A 26237-nucleotide genomic window follows, 5' to 3' on the forward strand; every position below is an offset into this window, starting at 1 on the left:
TTAATTGGTATCATGAGCTTTCGGAGTACTGCTCCTTCTTCACCTGATGCGGCAGCACGGGCTCGTTGGGCCGAAGGGCCTGTTTCCCGTGCTGGGTTGTTCTTTGTTCTTTGTATTACTTACTGTGCCCATCTCAGTCCAACGCCGGCATTTCCACAACATGACCTGTTAACTTAGTGTGCAAACCTTTGATTCTGGACGTGGGATACTTATCGAATTTAGAGACCCAATTGACTGTTAGTTTATAGTCTATTCTGATTAGCTGTTGGTGACTAGTGGAGTGCCGCAGAGATTGGTGCTGGGGCCTCAGCTATTTACCATTTATATAGATGATCTGGAGGAGGGGGCTTGAGTGTAGGGTGACGAAATTTGCTGATGACACAAAGGTGAATGGAAAAGCAAATTGCGCAGAGGGTGTGGAAAGTCTGCAGAAGGATCTGGGTAGGCTGAGCGAGTGGGCGAGGACCTGGCAGATGGAGCACAAAGTTAGCAAGTGTAAGGTTATCCACTTTGGCAGAAATAATAGTAGGAGGGATTACTATTTAAAGGGCAAAAAGCTGCAGCATGCTACGGTGCAGAGGAACCTGGGGGTCCTTGTGCATGAGTAGCAAAAACCCAGTCTGCAGGTGCAGCAGGTGATCAAGAAGGCGAATGGTATGCTGGCCTTTATAGCAAGTGGGATAGAATATAAAAGCAGGGAGGTCTTGCTGCAACTGTACAGGGTACTGGTGAGGCCGCAGCTGGAGTACTGTGTGCAGATTTGGTCGCCGCACTTGAGCAAGGATATTTTGGTCTTGGAGGGAGTGCAGAGGAGGTTCACTAGGCTGATACCGGAGATGAGGGGGTTGGACTATGAAGAGAGACTAAATAGACTGGGTCTGTACTCATTGGAGTTTAGAAGGATGAGGGGGGATCTTATGGAGACGTATAAGATAATGAAAGGGATGGATAGGGTAGAGGTAGAGAGATTCTTCCTGCTTAGAAAGGATAGCAGGACTAGAGGGCACAGCCTCAAGATAGATCGGAGTTGAGGAGGAACTTCTTCACTCAAAGGGTGGTGCATCTCTGGAATTCTCTGCCCATTGAAGTGGTGGAGGCTACCTCGCTAAATATATTTAAGTCACGGGTAGATAGGTTTTTGACAGACAAGGGAATTAAGGGTTATGGGGAGAGAGCGGGAAAGTGGAACTGATCCACTTCAGATCAGCCATGATCTTATTGAATGGCGGGGTGGGCTCGAAGGGCTAGATGGCCTACTCCTGCTCCTGTTTCTTACGTTCTTATATAGTCCCCACAAAGAAGAACTAATTTTTCAGACTTAAGAACTGAGGCTACAGGCATGGCTTATCCAGAAATTGCACAGACCTTATTATATCAAGGCTCCCTTGTTTAGTTTCCACTTTCTCCAGCATGGAATAAGGGACTGGTCTGGCTCTGAAATACCCAGGTGTAGCATTGTGGTCAACATAGATCCTGGCGTTGGCTCCTTTTGATTTTTCCAGGCCCTCCTAAAAAAACTCAAGGATATCAATTAATAACTTTGTTCAGTCACTCCACACCTAGCTGGAAGATCTCCAACCAGTTGACCAGATCTTCTGGAGCCAATCTCTCCCCAAAAGGTGTCCGTACAACAATGAATAGCAGATGAGTTATTTGTTGCATATAGGTAATGGGTAATTGTGATGCCTTTTATTTGTAAAGGTTCCTCCATTTAGGTGGCTCACTTGGCATTCATATCTTTCAACCCCAGGAGTTGGATGCCTGATTAGAGGTCTGTTAAATCTTCTTCAAAAATGGAAACTGCGGTTCCCATGTCACTTTTGTCTTCAAGGGATGGCCATTCACTATTAATTCCACTATAATCAGAACAACTTTTACTGTAATAATACAATTGATATGTATAATCCCTTTCTCTGGAAGAGGGGTTACCTGCATGGTACATTCAGGTACTGGACTCGGCTTTCTTCCTCAGAAACATGCATTTTGCCTGTGCCTGAAACTTTGCCGTGGCTGTGTCCTTTGACAGTGCTTGCAACGATCTGTCATCTGACAACTGCGACTTTTTGGAGTATGTTCTGTAATACTCTTAGGGTCGTCACTTCCTTTCCTTGACTGTCTAAGTGGTGACATTAGGGTTCCTATATCAAACAGGGCTCTTTACCATCTGATTTACACAGGCACTCTCCACTGAGGACTGATTACATGAGGTCCCTCCCCCTAGTTGGGGGATATCGCTACCTGATGCCCCTTGTAGTTCCTGATCCACTTTTTCTGCATTCTCAAGTGACAAGGCTATTTAAATAGCTTTTTAAAAGTTGAAATTAGTTCTGCCAACTTCTTTTAGATGAGTTGGTCTCTTATGCCAAATACCAATCTGTGTCACAAAATTTCATTAAGAGGCAGTCCACATTCACAATATTCAACTAATTTCTACCACCTAGGCAAGAGTTCAGATTCCCCAGAGGTTTGCCCAGCCATGTTGAAGCCATATCTCTAGAGAATTACAGGGCACTTCAGGTCATGGTTTTTCACCCGATCTACTAGCTCGGGATCCAGATAGATCAGACTTCTTATCACGTTGAAGGTCAGAATGTTGCATGCTGTCAACAATATCACTTTTTGTTTTTTGTCTCCTTCAATATTGTTAGCATGAAGTAAAACATGTGCTCAGTGCTTTGGATCCAGTCTTTCCTATTGGTGTCAAAGGGTTAGGCTTTCCTGAAAAGAAGTATAATGGCTTTTTCTTACCAGAAAAGATTCTTGACTTATAGAGGTTGTCCGGACAAAAATATGGAGAAAGAAATTTTCTCCTCCTAACCAACGTAGTAATTCAGCCAAAAGTTAGTTTCCCATCACCAACTCCCTTTATTGTGCATCAAAAGAAAGGACCGTGTCTGCTGCTGATAGTCCAATAACAACAGGTTTAAAAACCTCCACTGAGTGCTTCCCAATGGGTGACCCTTCACTTGCTCAATAAGGTAGTTTGCAGTCCATGAAGCTCATAAGTAGATCTATTGATGATCCCCCATGGCTTTCATTGCCACCATAACAGATGCAATGGTTACTCTTCCCTAAATACTCTCTTACTGTTATTTGATTCACTTGAACCAACTCAATCCCCCCTACCAGGCCCAACAGTGCCTGTCCTCTCATTGGATTAGAAACATACTGCTGCAGAAAATAATCATAAGCACATTCCAGAAATATATGCCCCTTTTGTCTCTTCTCCATTCCCACTCTGTATTTGAACAGTTGAAGTTCCCCATTATAATTACACTAAAATTCTTGCAGCTCTCTGTAGTTTCTTTATAAATATGTTTCCCTGTATCTCTTCCAATCATTGATTTACTACATGATCAATGTTATTGCATCCTTTTCATTTCTTACCGCCAGCCAGAAAGATTTGCTCCTTGATTCCTGGAATATTCCCTCCCTTCAGCATCTTTACTCAATACTGCCACTCCCCTGCTTTTTTTTCCCTGACCTACCCAAATACTTTGTACCCAGGAATATTTTTTACACCCGTTCTTGCCCTCCTTTGAACCAGTTCTCTGTTCCAGCAATAATATCATAATTCCATTTGGCAACCTGTGCTTGTTCAGCAATCTGATATAGTAAGATATAATTGCATAGACTTTCAGCGTGCCTTTGATAAGTCCTGCACTGTAGCTCTGTAATGAAGTACTAAGCATATGGAGTCAGGAAACATGTAACAGAAAAGATAGCAAACTGGTTATGAAGCAAACAAGCAGTTACACAGACTCACAGAAGATGAGAAGTAATGTTCCATAGTATTCAGTGCTGGGTCCACAGTCTCTCACCACGTACAAAAATTATTTAGATTCTTGAATTCTAAGTCCAGTATGACTTTGCAAACCGCACGAAACTAAAAGGTATGGGCAAAAAAAGAGCAAAAAACGTTAGTGGGTGTCATATATAGACACCCCAAACTGCAGTGTTGATGTTGGGAATTGTATTAAACATGAAATTAAAGATGTATGTAATAAGGGAATATTTATGATCATGGGTAAGTTTAATTGCATGGAGATTGGGCCAATCAAATTAGCCACAATGCCCTAGAGGAAGAATTCCTGGAGTGTATATGGATGGAATGGTTTTCTTGACCAATATGTGGAGGAACCATCTGGAGAGCAGGCCATCTTAAACTGGGTACTGTGTATCCAGTCTAAGATGGGATTCTGAGTCTAAGAAGGGAATCATTGCCAATCTAGCCGTGTGAGACCACTTGGAGATGAGTGACCATAACATGTGAAAATTTTTTATCCAGATGAAGGGTGAAGCAACTGATTCAGAAACTAGGGTGCTGAACCTTAATAAAGAATTCTATGAAGAATATGAGGTGTGAGTTGGCCTTGACAGATTGGGGTGAGCTACTTAAAGGGGTGACAGTGGATAGGCAATACGAAACATTCAAGGAACACACGGGGGGAACTGCAGCAACTGTTTATTCCCGTCTGTCACAAAAATAAAATGGATAAAAGGGCCAATCTATGGCTTACAAAGGAAATTAGGAGCATACAGATTAGCCAAGAAAAATAATAGGTTGGGAACAGTTTAGAATTCAGCAAAGAAGGACCAAGAGATTGATTAAGAAGGGGAAAATACAATACGAGAGTAAGCCTGCAGAGAACATAAAGACTGGTGATAATGGTTATTTTATCATTTTGATTCTAAGTGCTGGATGGACTTGAAACTGGGGGGGTTTCAGATCCGACTTTTAGACCCATTCTCAGGAGCCCGCATATGCATTCTGCCTGAAAAAATATCAGCAATTCCGAATCGCACTGAACAAGCTTGTGGGTGGGGCTTAATGCGCCTGAAATCCTGCAGCTCCGATCGGTGTCTCCAATTGTGCACGCGCAGGAAAAAAAGTAGAATGCAGTTCCCCTGCCACATCGCTCCTGTGCTGGAAAATGCCTCCCCCGGTCCCAACAGACGTTGCCCCACCCCCACAACATTTCTGACCCCCTTATCCCCCTGACCCCCTCTGCCACCCAGACCAATCACACCCCTTACCCCCGATCACAGGCAGACTGACATCGGACCCCCCCCAACCCTCTCCGATCTCAAGCAGAGAGCCTTGGACAGACTTTCTCCCCCCACCCGATCTCAAACAGAGAGCCGTTAGATGCTCGGCATTTACCTTCTCACTAAATGGACCGCCTGAATCAGATTTTTGTAGAGCATGTCTGTTTTATGCCGAAGCTGGATGGGCAAATGCAATGGTAAAGGGAAGTGCCAGTAAGCTTGTGCATGCGACCCATTAAGTCAAATGAAATGCATGCAAATATATTTAAATGATCATTTCACCAGTTTTGGGCATGGTCCCAATTGTGGCTATTGGGCCTCGGTAAAAGGGGAACTGGCACGTGAGCAGATGTGGATCACGGTACTTGCCTCATGCCTGACTTTACCAAGTTTTCGCACCAGGAAATGGACGCAACTTGAGGGTATGAACAGAAGGAGGTTGGTAAAGACAAATATAAGTCCGTTACAGACAAACGAGGGAATGTATAATAGGGGACAAAGAAATGGCTGAGCAACTGAATGCATACTTTGGTTCTGTCTTCACAAAATAGGACACTAAAAAGATACCAGAAATGTTGCAAAATGTAAGATTTAATGAAAAGAAAGAACTGAGGGACATCAAGATTAGTAGAGATATGATACTGGGAAAATTGATGGGATTGAAGGTGGATAAATCCCCAGGGCCTGACAATCTACATCCCAGAGTACTTAAGGAAGTGGATTTAGATATAGTGGATGCATTGGTGGTCAGCTTCCAGGATTCCATAGACTCTGGAACAGTCCCTGCAGATTGGCGGGTAGCTCATGTCATTCCGATATTCAAAAAGAGAGGTAGAGACAAAACAGGGAATTGTAGACCAGTAAGCCTCACATCAGTGCTGGCAAAAATCCTCAAGTCCATTATCAAGGACTTTATAGCAGGGCATTTAGAAAGTAGTAGCAGAATCAGACAGAGACAGCATGGATTAATGAAGGGGAAATCAAGCCTGATAAATCTATTGGAATTCTTTGAAGATGTAACTAATAGAGTTGACAAGGGGGAACCAGTTGATGTGGTATATTTGGACTTTCAGAAAGCATTTGACAAAGTCCTGCATAAGAGATTATTGTGCAAGATTAAAGTGCAAAGGATTGGGGAAGTGTATTGAAATGGATAGAAAACTAATTGGCTGAGAGAAAACAAGAGTAGGAATTAATGGGTCCTTTTCAAATCAGCAGGCAGTAACTAGTGGGATGCCACAGGGATCGGTGTTGGGACCCCAGCCATTCACAATATAAATGATTTGGATGAGGGAACAAAATGTATCATCTCAAAGTTTGCAGATCATACCAGGTTGGGCGGGAGGGTGAACTGTGATGAGGATACATGATCTGGACAGGTTAGGTGAGTGGTCAAATCAATGGCAGATGCAGTATAATTTGGATAAATGTGAGGTTATTCACTTTGGAAGCAAAAACAAGAAGGTAAATTACTACCTGAATGGCTGTAAATTGGGAGAGGGGAGTATGCGGGGGGACTTCAGTGTATTTGTGCACCAGTGACTGAAGGTAAGCATGCAGGTGCAGCAGGCGGTAAAGAAGGCAAATGTATATTGGCCTTCGTGGCAAGAGGTTTCAAGTAAGGAGCAGGAAAGTGTTGTCGCCATTATACAGGGCCTTGGTGAAGCCACACCTGGAGCATTGTGTGCAGTTTTGGTCTCCTTTTCTAAGGAAGGGTATTCTTGCTCTTGAGGGAGTGCAGCTAAGGTTTATCAGTCCGACTCCGGAGATAATGGGACTGATGTATGAGGAGAGATTGACAAAGTTAGGATTGTTTTTGCTGGAGTTCAGCGAGTGGGTGGGGTGGGTCTCATTGAGTCTTAGAAAATTCTAACAGGACTAGACATGGTAAATGCAGGGAGGATGTTCCCAATGGTGGGGAAGTCCAGAATCATGGGTCAGAGTCTGAGAATTTGGGATAGGCCATTTAGGAGGAGTGAGGAGACATTTCCTCACCCAAGGAGTGGTGAGCCTCTGGAATTCATTACCACAGGAAGTAGTTGATGCCAAACTACTTGAATGTATTCAAGAGGCGGCTAGATATAACACTTGGGGTGGATGGGATCAAAGGTTATGGGGAGAAAGCAGGATTAGGCTAATGAATTGAATGATCAGTCATGATTGCATAACATAAGAACATAAGAAATAGGAGCAGGAGTAGGCCATCTAGCCCTTCGAGCCTGCCCCGCCATTCAATAAGATCATGGCTGATCTGAAGTGGCTCAGTTCCACTTTCCCACCTTCTCCCCATAACCCTTAATCCCCTTGCCTATCAAAAACCTATCTACCCACGTCTTAAATATATTTAGCGAGGCAACCTCCACCACTTCAACGGGCAGAGAATTCCAGAGATTCACCACCCTTTGAGTGAAGAAGTTCCTCCTACTCCTGATCCTACTATGTTTCTAAGATTCTATGTATCATTAAAATAATAAAAACAACTTGGTACTTCACAGAGCATTCTAAGTAAAATTTGACACTTAGCCACATATGGAATATTAGGACAGATAGCTGAAAGCTTAATTAACAAGCTAAGTTTTAAGGATTGCCTGAAAGGAAGAAGAGACTCATAAGAACATAAGAACATAAGAACATAAGAAATAGGAGCAGGAGTAGGCCATCTAGCCCTTCGAGCCTGCCCCGCCATTCAATAAGATCATGGCTGATCTGTGGTAGCTCAGTTCCACTTTCCCGCCCTCTCCCCATAACCCTTAATCCCCTCTCTTATCAAGAACCCATCAACCCGCTTCTTAAAAATATTTAGCGAGGCAGCCTCCACCACTTCAACGGGCAGAGAATTCCAGAGATTCACCACCCTTTGAGTGAAGAAGTTCCTCCTCAACTCCGTTCTAAACCGCCTCCCCTTTATCTTGAGGCTGTGCCCCCTAGTCCTACTGTCTTTTTTGAGCGGGAAGAGTCTCTCCACCTCTATCCTATCCATCCCATTCATCATCTTATACGTCTCAATGAGATCTCCCCTCATTCTTCTAAACTCTAACGAGTACAAGCCCAGTTTATTCAGCCTCTCCTCATAGCTCAATCCCCTCAACTCCGGTATCAGCCTAGTAAACCTCCTCTGCACTCCCTCCAGGGCCAAAATATCCTTGCGCAGGTGCGGCGCCCAAAACTGCACACAGTACTCCAGCTGCCCTATACAGCTGCAGCAAGACCTCCCTACTTTTATATTCAATCCCCCTCGCTATGAAGGCCAGCATCCCATTAGCCTTCCTGACCACCTGCTGCACCTGCAAGCTGGGTTTTTGCGACTCATGCACAAGGACCCCGAGGTCCCTCTGCACCGTCGCCTGCTGCAGTTTTTCGCCACGTAAGTAATAGTCCTTCCTACCATTCTTCCTACCAAAGTGGACCACCTCACACTTGCCAACATTAAATTCCATTTGCCATTTCCTGGCCCATTCGCCCAGCCTATCTAGATCCTTCTGCAGACTCTCCACACCCTCCGCACAATTTGCCTCAGAGGCAAAGAGATTTTAGGGAGGGAATTGCACAGCTTTAGGCAAGGGCATGGATTCAAATAATGGAAAATTTAAATTGGGGATGCACAAGAGACCAGAATTAGAGGAGCATGGATGTGCCAGAGGATCGTGAGCTGGAGGTGGTTACAGAGGTCAGGAAGGGTGAAGCTATGAAGGGATTTGAAAATAAAATGATTAAAACAGTGGTTAGCACTGTTGCCTCACACACTGTCAGAAGTCTCACAACACCAGGTTAAAGTCCAACAGATTTATTTGGTAGCACAAGCCACTAGCTTTTGGAGCGCTGCTCCTTCATCAGGTAATTGGGAGTTCTGTTTGCAAACAGAGCATATGAAGACACAAACTCAATTCATAAAATAATGATTGGAATGTGAGTCTTTGCAGGTAATCAAATCTTAAAGGTACAGACAGTGTGAGTGGAGAGAGGGTTAAGCACAGGTTAAAGAGATACATATTTCTACAGCCAGGGCAGTTAGTGAGATTTTGCAAGCCCAGGCAAGTCGTGGGGGTTGCAGATAGTGTGACATGAACCCAAGATCCCAGTTGAGGCCAACCTCATGTGTATGGAACTTGGCTATCAGTCTCTGCTCAGTGACTCTGCGTGGTCGTGTGTCGTGACGACCGCCTTGGAGAACACTTACCCAAAAATCAGAGGCCGAATGCCCGTGAACGCTGAAGTGTTCCCCAACAGGAAGATTGTCTGGTGATTGTCGAGCGGTGTTTATTCATCCGTTTGACAATGCAGAATTGTTTGTAATAAAATTATAAATTGTTGTTATACTACTACAGAGCGGAGCCTGCTGAATCCTGTTTGGATATTTAGGGATTGTGGAACAGTTCGTAACCAGTTAGCACGAGCAATGCATTCACGTTAATCAGCCAGTTAATCAGGGATCTTTATATAACCATTCATTTATTTGAAAGAAAATTAAATGTGTATTGATGCAAACTCACCTTAAAGAAAATGTAACTGGCATAATGCTGGGGTGCCCAAGCTGGGTTTAGACCCCCAGATTAGTCTGGAAAACAAGAAGCCCCAATCCTGATAGCAATCCAGTGACTCCTGTAGGGATGTACACACATGTACGTGGGTGGGACATCAATGTGAAATGCTCTGCTGACATGTGATTAAGGTCAGAAAGGTGATCCAGCAAAGCTTGTAAGCAGTACTGGAACTGCCACCTGAAAAAGTCAGTTATTTTAGGAGAGGCAAAGCGAAACATGGGAAGGGAGGAGGGAATGCTGGAATCTCTCTCAAAGTGATAGTTGTACTGCTGACTGAGTGGCAGAGAGAGAATGGGCTTTACCCCAACAGCAATGAAAAACAGAGCCAACCCAGTAGTAATAACAAGGATTTTGGTACTATCGATATATTTCCTTTTATTTATATTTCAAGAAAATTCATTGTTGTTGCTTTCTCTTACATAGGTTTTAGATAGTCTGGGCCTCGGCCCAAGTGGCCCCCCTATTCCTCCCCCCGCCCTGTTTGCAGTGATACGATACCCAGTGGAGCGAAGGCCCAGTTCAGGACAAAATGTACTGAGTCATTTCTCACTTTTACCTAACCCAGAAGAAGGAAAATTGTTGTTTGAAGAAAAGAAAGAACTTGAACCAGAGCTTGAAATTCCAGTTCCGATTATTAAGGTACGTCTGGAATTAGTGTGTAAGTTTATGCTGATTGAGCACAATATGGCAAACATTAAACATTCTGATGAGCTACATGTGCCAGTTGTGACTCAGTTTGTAATATTTTCGCTTGAGTCAGAAGATTGTGGGTTAAATCCCTACTCCAAAGTCTTGAACACAAAATCTAAGCCAAAACTCATAGTGTGGTACCGACATAGAGGGTGGAATTTTCCAGCCTCACTCGCCACGGAAATCGTAACAGAAGGGACATGGAACCATGCAAAGCTCCATTGACCTCCATCAGCATTTTTTGGTATTGGGGTGAGTGCAGCCGGAAAATCCCACCTGGAGAGTTGCACAGTTAAAAGCAATGTTCCTTCTTAATTTTCTTCTTGCTGTGTATGCTGAAAACTCTGAGCGCTATTGCTTTGTCCATTGATAACTTACATTTCAAATGTCTTTGACATTTCATGAAGTTGTGAGCAGCCTATGTATTTTCAGTGATTGGTATATTTCAGATTCCTGTGGGGCTGTGCAAATTCGCACCTCAAAGGAAACGTACCTCTCTTCCCATTCATCCCATTCTATTTCTCCTCAAAATTCTCTTTCCATCGGCACCTAGTGGTCCCAATCCACCATGTCTTTAACTGGTTGTGCTAAACATTCAATTTCACATATCCCAATCTCACTCTCCTAAAATAATTAGAATCCTTACAATACACAAGAAAGCCATTTGGCCCATCAAGTCTGTACCGACCACAACCTCATCCAGGCCCTATTCCTATAACTCATTTACTCTGCTAATTCCCCTGAACTAGGGTCAATTTATCATGTCCAATCAACCTAACCTGCACATCTTTGGACTGTGGGAGGAAACCAGAGCACCCGGAAGAAACTCATGCAGACAAGGGGAGAAAGTGCAAACTCCGCATAGACAGTGACCCGAGACCAGAGTTGAACCAGAGTCCCTGGTGCTGTGAGGCAGCAGTGCTAACCACTGTGCCACCATGCTGCCACTGTAACAGATTGCGTTAAACTTCTGTTAAACTTATGTTACAATCGATTTCTCTTCTCCGTGGTTCCATTTTCCCTCTCCTCTCACCCATTCTGCTTTCCCTCTTGTCACATTTCACGTTCTCCTTCTCCCATATTTCAATCTGTCACTTAACACACACCCTCGACTCACCCTCTGCTTCCACATCTAGTTCTACATCAATAAATGTCTAGTTTAACTCTCTGTTGCTTGTGCTCTCCTCCTCTTCACACATGCCATACTTCCCCTCCTCATGTCTTTCCCGTGTTTCCTAGCTTCCCTGAGTCTTCTCATACTTAGGATGTTAACTCCCCTTTTCCTGACACAGGACCTCACATTTTCAGGAGAGATTATTGTAGGAACTTTGGAGGCAACTCATGGCTCCAACAAGGAATGGGCTATCAACTAATACAATATTGTAGAAGATCTTAGAACTCATAGCTAATAGAAGGATGCAGAAGGAGGCCATTCAGCCCATCAAATCTGCGCTGAATCTCCAAAAGAACATCTTATCCAGCCCACAGCCTGCTCTATTCCTGTAACCCTGCACATTTATCATGGCTAATTTCCCCAACCTAAACATTTTGGGGCACTAAGTGGAAATATAGCATGGTCTAATTTGTATACCTTTGGACACTCAAAAAAAAAATGATAAGGGCCTGACAGAACTAATACACAAGTCTATTCTCTTCTTCACCTGGCTCCAACTGAGTATTGTCCCCATGCCAGGATGTACTTCCTTGTTCCCAGTTGGCTCAGCTTCCCGCATGATTTCTCCATAGGGTTCAGTCTTACTGGGGGGGAGGGTTTCACAGCTATTTGACTATAGTGTACCTCACTCTTTGTAACTGACCATACAAAACACAGAGTTTGAGTTCAAGATCTTTATTCAAGCTACAGCAAGGAAGTCTGCTGGCTACGGGGGGCTCACAGACACCCAAACAAGGAAATACAATAGCATTATATGCTGTGGCTCAACTGGAAGCAATTAACATCTACCAATCAAAGGTGTACATTTGCACAGAAGTTAGCTATATCCACTCACAACTAAGAATTGGGATTATATAATATATAACAAGGATATAGTTGTCTAATTACAACTTGTGCACATCTAACTAATAATATCACCAAGCATGTATTTCCTTCTATTTATCTATTATAAAAGATAAATTCTTCCAGATTATAATAGCTATATGTCTAACCAGTGATGCATCAACCTGTCATATCCTCTTATGTTCATTGTCCCTTTTTAGAAAAGATACTAACAAGCTGTAGCTATGCATAATTGAATGGAGTCCTTGTGTATGCTCTGTGACTGAGACCTTCCTTGTAACTAGGGGTTTTATGGTCCTTGACTATAATCTGGGTTTGCTTTAATCAAGGCCTATGGTTTTCTCATAGCTTTCTCTGTGTGACTGAGTTTAGCAGCTTACAGCTTATGTGATTTTCAACTTCTGTGATTGTTAACCCTTTTAAGCCTGATCATGTAGTCTTTAAAGTGCTCATATTACCACACTCCTTCCCCCCAACTCTTGAGTCCACTATGAATGAAAACAAAAAGAAACACCATTGTACATAGGCAAGCAGACACAAGAACACCGAAGGAAAGGTCCGTTCACAAAGTCAATTGATCCGGAGACTTCCAAATGCTGCAGGCACATCTCAGCTCAATATTGGATCCTTCAGCAAGCAACAAATTTGGGCCATCAGATGCAAAAGGAAAACTCATGAATCCAGAGTTGACATTTTCCTCAGTAGCTTCTTCCTCTTCAGCTTCAGAAGCCACAGACTGCCTAGGCTCCACAAAGGCCGCAAGTATCTAATTCAGTGGCTGGCATACATGAGTCCATCACAGGACACACCTGTTGGTCCCCTGAATGAGTCTCAGCTTCCTTCCTCAAATGATCCACATGTTTTTTCACATGGCGACCTTGTACTTCTATAATGTATGAGATTGGTCATGTTCTTTCTACAATTTTTCTTGCTACTACCAAAATTTCTAGCCATAACTAAGTCAGCAAACTGGAACACCCTGTCCCTTTTTCTCAAGATATGGTGATCTTTCTGGGAGACTTGTCCAGCCTCCACCTTCCCTGACAAATCTGCAAATACCAAATCCAAGTGGGTTTGTAGATGACACTCCATTAATAATTCAGCTGGTGTAACCCCTGTGGTGGGGTTTGGTGTTGTATTCAACAACAACAAAAAACTTACCAAACATAAAAGCAATGGCCTCTGATCTTATTTTTTCATAGAAACTTTAAACATTTGTATGGTTTGTTCTGCTACACCATTCAAGGCTGGGTGGTAAGGGGTTGACCAAATTTGGCATATGCAATTTGACTTGGCAAATATTTGAAACTCCTTGGCTGTAAATGTACCATTGTCAGACACTAAGGCCTCAGGGATGCCATAGATGGCAAAAATCTGCCACAATTTGTAAATGGTGGCTGTGGCTATTGTAGACTTCGTTAGCTGGACATCTAGCTATTTTGAATGTGCATCAACCAGGATGAGGAACATATATCGTTTGAAGCCTATGTGAAATCGTGACCATGGCCAGCCCAATCACTTCAGTCGATGCATATTTACAAGTAACGGCAATGACCACTGGGCTTCACAACTCAGCACTGGCTGACCATTTTTTTGCTCTCTTCGTTGATGCCTAGCCACCAGACATAGCTTTGAGCCAGTGCTTTCATCCTATTTTATCCATATGCATCGATATGCGTCGAGTAACTCCTGTAGTAAAAGTTGTCTCCCATGGAGTGACAGTATAAACAAACACCCTCCCATATAATACGCCATCCTCACATGTTATCTCCATCCTGTATTGTAGTTAGGGTCAGATTTTCTCTGATTTATCACAGTGCCAACGTTGTAACACCATCCTCTTAATGTTGGAGAGCAATAGGTCCCTCTTGGTCTGGGTTTTTATATGGGTAGCTGAGACCAGCAATGTGTCCAGCTGGTGCAATGCCAACACTATTTCTTGTGGCAGTGGTGGTGACAGTACTGTCTTCTGCAAATATCGATATTTGTGACCCTGGTCTGTGCTGGAAAGAGTAGCTGTACACAGCTGACAATAGAGCCATCTCTATATCTTTGCAGAGGCAATCGGTGGCACAGGCTTATCTTAGAATAAACTCAACAGTGACTTGTGATCTGATATTATGGTGAAGTGCCACTCATGTATATATCGATGAAACTTCTTTATGCATAAATTATTGCCAGACTGTCTCTGTCAATTTGAGAATATTTTTTTCTCGGCTTCTGATAAGGATCTTGATACAAATGCAATTGGCCTCTCTATTCCATTTGAGATCTTATGGAAAGGACTGTTCCCACTCCATATGGTGATGTATCACAGGTAACTATCAATGGTTTGGTTGGATCAAAATGAACAAGTAGCATTGATGACTACAAGGCTTGCTTTACTTCAGTCGACACTTCTTTTTGTACTTTCCCCATTTCCATCATTGATGTTTCTTCAGAAGATGGTGCAGCAGAGCCAGAGTTTGACATGATTTGCAGGAATCTCCAATAATAATTCACTGTCCCTAGGAATGATTTTAACTATGTCACATTCTTAGATTGTGGTACTTCTTTTACGGCTTTCACCCTGTTCTCTAAGAGATGTAGACCCTTGGTGACTCCCTTGAAACCCAGGTATGTAACTTCATCCACCTGGAAGGTACATTTCCCTCATTTAAAGCGGATGATTGTATTTTTAAATCTTTTTAGGACTTCTTCTAGATTAACCTTGTACTCCCTAGGGGATGCTCCAGTAACTAGGACATCATTCAATACACTACCACTTTGGGGGTGCCCTGCAATAAACTTTACATTGCACGCTGGAAAATGATACAGGCCAATGAGACTCCAAATGGTAGCTGTGTGCACTGGTATAACCTTTTGTGAGTGTAAAAGGTGACCAAATTTTGGAACTCTTCATCCAGCTCTAACTGCTGGTATGCATGACAAAGATCTAATTTAGTGAACTTAAAGTCGCCTGCTAATTTTGCATAAAGGTGCTCTATCCTCAGAATAGAGTATCAGTCAGTCTCGGCACTTAGTTTGTAAGTAATTTATGATTCCCACAAATTCTTACAGTGCAATTCGTCTTCAAAATAGGGACTATGGAACCAGCCTATTCAGAAAACTGTGCAGGTAATATTACACCTAAGTCTTCCAGTGTTTCTAACTCCATTTCCATTTTATGAAGGCGGGTGATGTTGCAAGACATCACCCACCTGGTCTCCCAATTCACTCAGAGATCAGTGCATAATTTATATGGTGCTCAATCACTCTGAATTCACTGGTATTCTTAGGCTCCACATCCTTCCCCACTTGGTGCAAATTGACGGGGTGCCGGAAGATTGCAATGCCAAACTGACCCAAAAGTCCGACATGGAGGACTCCTGTTTTCATGCTGTTATGACACTTGAGAGGATAAAATCTACGAAGAAAAACTAAGTGCTGAACAAGCCAAAGAAGGCTTTTTCAGGTGAGCTGCGAATCATTTATGGCACGCAGTGCAGAGAAAGAACCCCAATACGATTCTCGCCTGTAGTGAGGATGGAGCCTAAGCTCGCCAGCTGCAGAACAGCTGGGGCGCTTTTGGACAGGTGAACATAGAACATAGAAAACTACAGCACAAACAGGCCCTTTGGCCCACAAGTTGTGCTGATCATATCCCTACCTACTCTGCCTACCTATAACCCTCAATCCCATTAAATCCCATGTACTCATCCAGAAGTCTCTTAAAAGACCCCAACGAGTTCACCTCCACCATCCTTGTAAATCTCCTCTGCACCCTTTGAATAGTTTCCACATCTTTCTTGTAATGAGGCAATCAGAACTGTGCACAGTACTCTAATTGGGGTCTGACTAGGGTCTTATAAAGCTGCAGCATTATCTCCCGACTCCTAAACCCAATCCCTCAATTGATGAAGGCTAGTACACCATACGCCTTCTTGACCACATCCTCCACCTGCAAGGCCGATTTAAGAGTCCTATGGACCTGGACCCCAAGGTCCTTCTGATCCTCTACACTGCTAAGAGTCTTACCCTTGATATTATACTCCTTCATCCCATTGGACCTGCCAAAATGGACCACTACACATTTATCCGGGTTGAAGCCCATCTGCCACTTCTGTGCCCAGTCTTGCATCCTATCTGTGTCATGCTGCAAATTCTGACGTCCCTCTAGTCCATCCACAACACCACCAATCTTCGTGTCGTCAGCAAACTTACCAACCCATCCCTCCACTTCCTCATCCAGGTGATTTATGAAAATTACAAACAACAAGGGTCCCAGAACAGATCCCTGGGGCACTCCACTGATGACCGACCTCCATGCAGAAAAAGACCCATCCATAACCACTCTCTGCCTTCTGCAGGCAAGCCAGTTCTGGATCCACAAGGCAACAGCCCCTTGGATCCCATGCCCTCTCACTTTCTCAAGAAGTCTTGCATGGGGGACCTTATCGAACGCCTTGCTGAAGTCCATATAAACCACATCCACTGCTCTTCCTTCATTAATTGTTTAGTCACATTTTCAAAGAACTCAACCAGGCTCGTAAGGCATGACCTGCCCTTGACAAAGCCGTGCTGACTACTTTTGATCATACTAAACTTCTCTAAATGTTCATAAATCCTGTCCCTCAGAATCCTCTCCATCAACTTACCAACAACTGAGGTTAGACTCACCTCAGTCGGTAATTTCCTGGATTTATCCCTGTTCCCTTTCTTGAATATAGGAACCACATCCGCAATCCACCAATCCTCCGGAACCTCTCCCGTCTCCATTGACGATGCAAAGATCATCGCCAGAGGCTCTGCACTCTCTTCCCTTGCCTCCCACAGTAACCTGGGGTACATCCCATCCGGTCCCGGTGACTTACGTATTTTGATGCTATTCAAAATTTCCAACACATCCTCTTTCTTAATGTCCACATACTCAATCTTTTCAGTCCACCGCCGCAAACCTGCAGTACAACCACCCAGATCATTTTCCACCGTGAATACCGAGGTAAAGTATTCATTATGCACCTCTGCCATTTCTATCGGTTCCAACAAACTTTTCTCCCTTCACCTTTTATAGGTCCTATTCCTTCACATCTCATCCTTTTACTCTTCACATATTTGTAAAACGCCTTAGAGTTCTCCTTAATCTTACCTGCCAAGGCCTTCTCATGACCCCTTCTGGCTCTCCTAATTTCCTTTTTAAGCTCCTTCCTACAACCCGTATACTCCTTTAGATCCTTAACATCTCCTAGCTCTCTGAACCTTCTGTACGCCTTTCTTTTGTTCTTGACTAGGTTCATTACAACCTTCGTGCACCATGGTTCCCGTAACCTACCAAAACCTCCCTAACTCTTTGGAACGTTGTCGTACAGAGCTCCAGACAAACATTCCTTGAAAATCCGCCACCTTCCTTCGGTACTTTTCCCCAAGAATACCTCCTTCCAGTTTACTCGTCTAATTTCCTGCCTGATGGCTTCATATTTCCCCTTACTCCAGATAAACACCTTCCTAGCCTGCCTGATCCTATCTCTTTCCAATGCTATTGTGAAGGAGATAGAATTATGATCGTTATCCCCAAGCTGCTCTCCCACCGAGAGATCCGACACCAGTCCAGGTTCGTTAGCCAGTCAGATCAAGTACAGCCTCTCTTCTCATAGGCTTATCCACATATTGTGTTAGGAAACCCTCCTGAACACAGCTAACAAACTCCTCCCCATCCAAACCCCTTACCCTTGGGATATTCCAATCGACATTTGGGAAATTAAAGTCTCCCATCACGACAACTCTGTTATTACTACATCTTTCCAGGACCTGTCACTATTGGGCGGCCTATAGAAAACACCCAGCAAAGTTATCGTCCCCTTCCTGTTCCGAACTTCTACCCACAGAGACTCCGTAGACAATCCCTCCACAGCGTCCATCTTCTCTACAGCCATGACACTATCCCTGATCAACAGTGCCACTCCCCTCCCCCTCTTTTGCTGCCTTCCCTGCCTTCCTGAAACATCTGAATCACAGCACCTGAAGTACCCAGTCCTGTCCCTGAGACATCCAAGTCTCTGTTTTTCCAATGAACTGGGAGACCTCCTGCCACCCGCCCACCCAAAGGCCATTGCTCCCTCCCCTGCCCTGCCAATTACTCCCCGCCCCCGCCCTAGTGGTGCCTGATGTTTTCGGACAGCAGGTTAACCTGCATGCAATCAATTTTCCTCTGCACGTTCAGCATCCCGACGATGGCGGCAAAGCCTGCAGTCCAGGCTTCCTGCTGGGTCTGGCCCAAATTGAAGTTGATGTTCTGGCCTGCCCGGGTGAACAGGGCATCCGTAACCTCGTGGACACACCTGTGAGCCAAGGACTGTGAAATTCCACAGAGGTCCCCGCTGGTAGCCAGGAAGGACTTAGTGGTGTAAAGATTGAGAGCCATTGTGACCTTCACTGCCACCAGATGCGGGTGTCTCCCTGTACCATGAGGTGCCACATTCGCAAAGAGCTAACACCGGTGTCCTTGCTGAGCTGAAGCCTGCAGTGACTAACGCTGTCCGTCAGCTCTTCAAAGATCTGCGAGAAATTCCATGAGATTCTCCATCCCAGGACCCACACTTGCGCCCAAGAGCCCCTGTCCCAACTGAGTGTGGACGGTGGCAAGCCAACACCATGGGGGTACAGAGAGCATGTGAGTGGCTGTATGGCGCTCCCCATTGGGAAGACTTGAGGCATAGGCATGGGTGTACCCTCCTGGATGTCTGGTGCAGTGGCTTCCAGGAATTGCCAGCAGTTTAGACAGATAGGGGAGGGATACCCTTGTCATTATCATGGGATGGGTTCCCATTGAGGGCAGTGCTTCTGAGTCCATGCTGTGTGAGGATCTATTTTAACACCTGCACATCTCCCTTACTTAGAACAGCAGCTCAGAGGTCTGCTGCTTGTTTGTGTTAGTCGGGTTACTGGGATGGTATCACAGCAGTCAGCCAGAGAGTCTGTGTAGCTGACAGATGAAAGGGTGCCATGACAACAGCACTGGGGTTGGTGTCCACGCCCAATAAGCAACCCCTAGGAGAATTCGTTCAGCAGCTGGGGGAATACGCACAACACCAGCTCTCAATCAGTGCTAACCCCTATCTTGAGGCCCCAAGATCAGCATGACCCTCCCCCCTCCCCGCTCTCCCCACATCCCACCCGTGACCAGGCCTCATCCAGTGCCAATCCTTGAGCCTCTGTGCCCTCAGATCAGCGCAAGCCTCTTCCCCCACCTGCATCACACCAGGCCCCATTCAATTCCATTCTGCAGCCCCAGAGCAGCACCAGCCCATCCCCCGCACAGAGCCTAGCTAGCGCTGACCCTGGAGCTCTGCACCCCCATACCTGGCACAAGCACCCCCTCCCCTAACGATAACATCCACGCAAGTCCACCCACCCCACCATGTACCATGGCTGTGCCAGAGACTCCCCTCCTCTCACACCCCAGAGGCTGGCAGTCAAGGAGATTTACTTTGTCACTCCCCTTTAATACTGCTGTAGCTGCAGCAGACTTCTATAAAGCAAATGTTTTCCTCACTGGCATGACACCTTGCCAGCGAGGTTATTAAAGTAAGTGAATGGGGATGATTACATGCAGATTGCGTTAATTATATTGAGACGCATGCATTTTCATTCAAATTGATGTCTTTCCCATTTTGAGTGCACTTTTTATCATGCCTGGAAAATAAGTTTTGGTACGATGTAAACAGGCAGGAAATCGGGTGCGATTTCTATTTTTTCCTTCTCATGCCATCTTACAATCTCACCATGTCAATCTATGGGCAAAATGAGGTCATAAGATCATGCTCAAGAAATAAAACCAGAAGAAGATCCAGTACCGATCTCAGCGCTGGACTCGCAATGTCGTCCTCCCTAACATCTGGGATATTGTGCCAAAATTGTGTGAGCTGTACCACAGGCCAGTCTAGAAACAGCCTGACATAATCATACTCACGTAATCATACTTTAGATCACCAAGGAAGACCTTCTTCTTCTCACAAATCTGACCCCTGGCAGATACAGTTGTTCATGACAGTATTGGTTGGAATGATCATCACACAGTCCATGTGAAAACAAAGTTCTATCTTTGCGATGAGGACACCTTCGATTGTGTTCTGTGGCTCTGTCACCGTGGGATAGATTTAGAATTGCTCAAATCTGGGCATCTCTGAAGTGCTGTAGACCATCAGCAGCAGCAGAATTGCATTTCACCACAATCTTTAACCACATGACCCAACATGTCCCACACTCTACCATTATCATCAAAGTAGGGGATCAGACCTGTTCGATGAAGCAGGTAGGATAACATGCCAGGTATTTGTAAAAGTAAGATACCAATCTGATGGAGCTGCAACACAGGACTGTATAGAATGCATTGGCTCACAAAAGCAGTTCACCGTCACTTTTCAAAGAGCAACGAGAGATGAATATGGAGTGCTGGTCTGTTTGTTGGTGACACCCACATCTTGTGAACAAATAAACAGTTTTTTTTCTTTTCATAGGTTACATAGAACTCAGAACACTACCGCACCACCAGGCCCTTCAGCCCACAAGTTGCACTGATCATATCCCTACCTACCAGGCCTATCTATAACCCTCAATCCCATTAAATCCCATGTACTCATCCAGAAGTCTCTTAAAAGACCCCAACGAGTTCGCCTCCACCATCACTGACGGCAGCCGATTCTACTCACCCACCACCCTCTGAGTGAAAAACCTACCCCTGATATCTCCTCTGTACCTACTCCCCAGCACCTTAGACCTGTGTCCTCTCGTAGCCACCATTTCAGCCCTGGGAAAAAGCCTCTGGGAATCCATCCGATCTATAACTCTCAACATCTTATAAACCTCTATCAGGTCACCTCTCATCCTTCGTCTCTCCAGGGAGAAAAGACCGAGCTCTCTCAACCTATCCTCATAAGGCATGCCACCCAATCCAAACAACATCCTTGTAAATTTCCTCTGCGCCCTTTCAATAGCTTCCACATCCTTCTTGTAATGAGGCGACCAGAACTGCAAACTTAAGTAAGGGTTACAGAGTCCATCACAATTGTGCTTGCACAAAACAAAACATTTTTTTTGCCACAGGAGGAGCCACAGGTTCAGCACAAAGGAAAATCCAAAAAAGACAAAACAGAGAAAGGAGAGACAGAACGTGACAAACGTCGGTCCGGTGGTCACAAAAGAACTCGCCGTGATTCCCGCTCTGGACTTTTCTTGGGTCTGATTTCACCTCAGTCTGAACCGGAACGCGGCAGTGCCCTCGATGAAGCAACTAAAGATGATTTTAAAGTTGTCAGGTCAGTTAATTCACCCTCATTTGTATTGAGGAGCAACCCACTCCCAATTTTTATATTGGTGCCGAGTTCTCTGTCTACACAGTACATCTACCTTATAATAGAAATGTTGTCGACAGAGGGCGCCACCATTAAACTGATTGGATCTTTTGACTTGCTGTGTGCAGTTCAACAGTTGGCAGCAGCCCTCTGGTACCTTCCTCAAGTGTATTTTCTTTATGTGTTCCTCAGCAGACTGGAAGGCATTGTGTTTGGAATAAACTGACAGAAGTAATGACAAATACAGGATTATTAGAGATATTAAGAGTGCAGTTGAATGCCAAGATGTCAAATTCGTGAAATAGAGGAAATAACTTTCATGTGGTATTTTTCCATCCTTAACATCTTGAAAATGTTGAGAATGACTGTAACCATCAATGGTCAGATTATGTCTGGAAGACCATTTGGTTTGTATTAAGCTCTTATCTAATCAGTATACCTCTGATTACACCAGTAACACTGATTATTTGTATGGATAATCATACAAATAGTAACTGGTCAGTATAATCAATGGTTCAGTTGGCTTTCTGTTGATCCATTCTTTATGTTTCTATTCATCTGACTTTTGTGAATATTTATCTACTCTATCACAGTCATCTTTCTTACAGAATCCCTCCTTACCGCTGGATTGTGCCCCCTGGTGAGGGGGTTACATTACGAGTGCATTTCAGTTCAACTGTGCTTGGGAAATTTGATCAAACATTGAACTTTGAAGTCTTGGAAACACGAAGATGCTATAAATTGTACCTCAGAGGAGTCTGTACCTTCCCAAATATAAGCCAAGATCCTAGGTAGGTTTCTAACTAAAACCCATGTTTTACATGGGCAGTAATCATGAAATTGGGGACAGTTATCATGCCAACATGTCTTTGTTATCTAGGTGTTCTTGGGTTGAGTGCAGGGCCAGGGAGATGGCGTCTGCTCTGGACCTTTTGCAGTGGTAGGCAAACTGTAGTAGATCCAGACAATCCAAGAGGCTGGAATTGATTTGTGCCATGACTAACCTTTCGAAGCACTTCATAATGATGGATGTCAGAGCCACTGGATGACAGTCGTTAAGGCACACTTCCTAACCACATTGTGGCTGTACCTGCACCACATGGACTTTAGCAGTTCAAGCAACTCACTATTGCTTTCTCAAAGGCAATTAACGATATGCTATAAAGGGTAGGAGAAGGGTAGGAGAAACTATGAAGCTGGGCTAGTGCTTAATATAAAAAAGGATAGCAAGAGTTTTTATAAGTATATAAAAAGGAAGAGGCTGGCTAAGGTGAACGTTGGACCCTTAAAGGATGAGAAGGGGGACTTAGTGGTAGGGGATGGGGAAATGGCTGAGGTCTTGAATATTTTGTTTTGGTCTTCACGGAGGAGGACGTGAATAATTTGCCGGGTGTTAGAGATGGAAAGGTGGTAGGACTGGAGGGTCTCAATGACATTACTGTTACTAGAGAGGTGGTGCTCGACAGACTGGAGGGGCTGATTGTGGACAAGTCCCCAGGACCGGATGGGATGCATCCGCGGGTTCTGAAAGAAATGGCGGAGGTGATAGTGGATGCCTTGGTGGTTATTTTCCAGACGTCGCTGGATTCCGGGGAAGTGCCGGAAGATTGGAAAGAGGCTAATGTTACGCCGTTGTTTAAGAAAGGTGCCAGGCAAAAGGCGGGGAATTATAGGCCGGTTAGTTTAACGTCTGTTGTAGGTAAAATGTTAGGAAATAACGAGGCATCTTGAGGGGAATTGCTTGATAGAGCAGACGCAGCACGGTTTCGTTAAAGGGAAGTCGTGTCTGACAAATTTACTGGAGTTCTATGAGGATGTGTCTAGGGCGGTGGATAGAGGAGAGCCGGTGGATGTGGTCTTTCTTGATTTTCAGAAGGCGTTTGACAAGGTACTTCACAAGAGGTTATTGCAGAAGGTCAGGGGACATGGAGTTGGGGGTAGGGTGTTAGCGTGGATAGAGGACTGGTTGTCAAATAGGAGGCAGAGAGTGGGGGTCAATGGGTGCTATTCGGATTGGCGGTTGGTGACTAGTGGAGTGCCCCAGGGGTCGGTGCTGGGGCCTCAGCTATTACCATTTATATAGATGATCTGGAGGAGGGAACCGAGTGTATGGTGTCGAAATTTGCTGATGACACCAAGATTGGTGGAACGGCAAATTGCGCGGAGGGTGTGGAGAGTCTACAGAAGGATCTAGATAGGCTGGGCGAATGGGCCAGGAACTGGCAAATGGAATTTAATGTTGGCAAGTGCGAGGTGGTCCACTTTGGTAGGAATAATGGTAGGAAGGACTATTACTTACGTGGAGAAAAACTGCAGCAGGCGACGGTGCAGAGGGACCTCGGGGCCCTTGTACATGAGTCACAAAAACCCAGCTTGCAGGTGCAGCAGGTGGTCAGGAAGGCGAATGGGATGCTGGCCTTCATAGCGAGGAGGATTGAATATAAAAGTAGGGAGGTCTTGCTGCAGCTATATAGGGCATTGGTGAGGCCGCAGCTGGAGTACTGTGTGCAGTTTTGGGCGCCGTACTTATGCAAGGATATTTTGGCCTTGGAGGGAGTGCAGAGGAGGTTTACTCGGCTGATGCCGGAGTTGAGGGGGTTGAGCTATGAGGAGAGGCTGAATAAACTAGGCTTGTACTCGTTTGAGTTTAGAAGAATGAGGGGAGATCTCATTGAGACGTATAAGATGATGAATGGGATGGATAGGATAGAGGTGGAGAGACTCTTCCCGCTCAGAAAGGACAGTAGGACTAGGGGGCACAGCCTCAAGATAAAGGGGGGGGCGGTTTAGAACAGAGTTGAGGAAGAATTTCTTCACTCAAAAGGTGGTGAATCTCTGGAATTCTCTGCCCGTTGAAGTGGTGGAGGCTACCTCGCTAAATATTTTTAAGACGCGGGTTGATGGGTTTTTGATAAGAGAGGGGATTAAGGGTTATGGGGAGAGGGCGGGAATGTGGAACTGAGCAGCGACAGATCAGCCATGATCTTATTGAATGGCGGGGCAGGCTTGAAGGGCCAGATGGCCCACTCCTGCTCCTATTTCTTATGTTCTTATAAATGCTGACCTCGCCAGAGATGCCTACATCCCATGAATGAATAATGAAAAAACACAGTTTAATTGACTGATCTAATGCCAGAATTTGGCAATGTTAGTTCTGGCAGCAAATTCATAATTTACCCTGCAACAAGCATTTGGCTTTTTTGGTCATATTGCAGTATTATTTAAAAACCCAGGCACCCAATTGCCAGCACGGTAAAGTTAAAGAATATTTTTGATTGAAAGGTGTCTGGAAGTACTCTGAAGTGTTTTGTATCTACTTGAATCCAATTCTGCCCTCTTGGTCATCTGCTATTTTAACATAGAACACTACGGCACAAATAGGCCCTTCGGCCCACAAGTTGCACCGACCGTATCCATACCTACCAGGCCATAGAACTATCTATAACTCCTAATCCCATTAAATCCCATGTACTTATGCAGAAGTCTTTTAAAAGACCCCAGCGGGTCCGCCTCCACCACCACCGATGGTGGCCGATTCCACTCACTCACCACCCTCTGAGTGAAAAACTTACCCCTGACATCCCATCTGTACCTGCTCCCCAGCACCTTAAACCTGTGTCCTCTTGTAGCAACCATTTCAGCCCTGGGAAATAGCCTCCGAAAATCCACCCTATCGATACCTCTCAACATTATATAAACCTCTACCAGGTCGCCTCTCAACCTTCGTCTCTCCAGGGAGAACAGACCTATCTTCATAAGGCATGCCTCCCAATCTAGGCAACATCCTTGTAAATCTCCTCTGCACCCTCTCAGTAGCTTCCACATCCTTCCTGTAGTGAGACGACCAGTACAGCGCACAGTACTCCAAGTGGCGTCTGACAAGGGTCTTATAAAGTTGCAGCATTACCTCCTGACTCCTAAACTCAATCCCTCGATTAATGAAGGCTAGCACACCATACGCCTTCTTGACCACATCCTCCACCTGTGAGGCCGAGTTAAGACTCCTATGGATCCGGACCCCAAGGTCCTTCTGCTCCTCAACACTGCTGAGAGTCCTACCCTTGATATTGTACACCTTCATCCCATTGGACCTGCCAAAATGGACCACTACACATTTATCCGGGTTGGAGTCCATCTGCCACTTCTGCGCCCAGTCTTGCATCCTATCTGTGTTATGCTGCAACTTCTGACCTCCCTCCACACTATCCACAACACCACCAGCCTTTGTGTTGTCGGCAAACTTACGAACCCATCCCTCCACTTCCTCATCCAGGTCATTTATGAAAATGACAAACAGCAAGGGTCCTAGAACAGATCCCTGGGGCACTCCACTGGTGGCCGAACTCCATGCAGAAAAAGACCCATCCACAACCGCTGTCTGCCTTCTGCAGGCAAGCCAGTTCTGGATCCACAAGGCCAAAACCCCTTGGATCCCATGCCCTCTCACCTTCTCAAGAAGCCTTGCATGGGGGACCTTATCAAATGCCTTGCTGAAGTCCATGTAAAACACATCCACCACTCTTCCTTCGTCAATGCGTTCAGTCACATTTTCAAAGAACTCAGCTAGGCTCGTAAGGCATGACCTGCCCTTGACAAAGCTGTTCTGACTAT

General features: G+C 44.9%; 1 protein-coding gene across 1 annotated transcript in view; it reads left to right on the forward strand.

The window, feature by feature from the left end:
• The window catches only part of hydin (HYDIN axonemal central pair apparatus protein), a 1114396-nt gene that overhangs the window by 765160 nt on the left and 322999 nt on the right, over nucleotides 1-26237 (forward strand). Inside the window, exons 47-49 of the mRNA XM_080187991.1 lie at nucleotides 10014-10229; nucleotides 21379-21590; nucleotides 22235-22417. Coding sequence (XP_080044117.1) covers nucleotides 10014-10229; nucleotides 21379-21590; nucleotides 22235-22417 — 611 coding nt within the window. The remainder of the gene's footprint in view (nucleotides 1-10013; nucleotides 10230-21378; nucleotides 21591-22234; nucleotides 22418-26237) is intronic.

Source organism: Carcharhinus amblyrhynchos, chromosome 4 (genome assembly GCF_965287045.1).
Source record: "Carcharhinus amblyrhynchos chromosome 4, sCarAmb.v2.hapA, whole genome shotgun sequence".
NCBI lineage: Eukaryota > Metazoa > Chordata > Chondrichthyes > Carcharhiniformes > Carcharhinidae > Carcharhinus > Carcharhinus amblyrhynchos.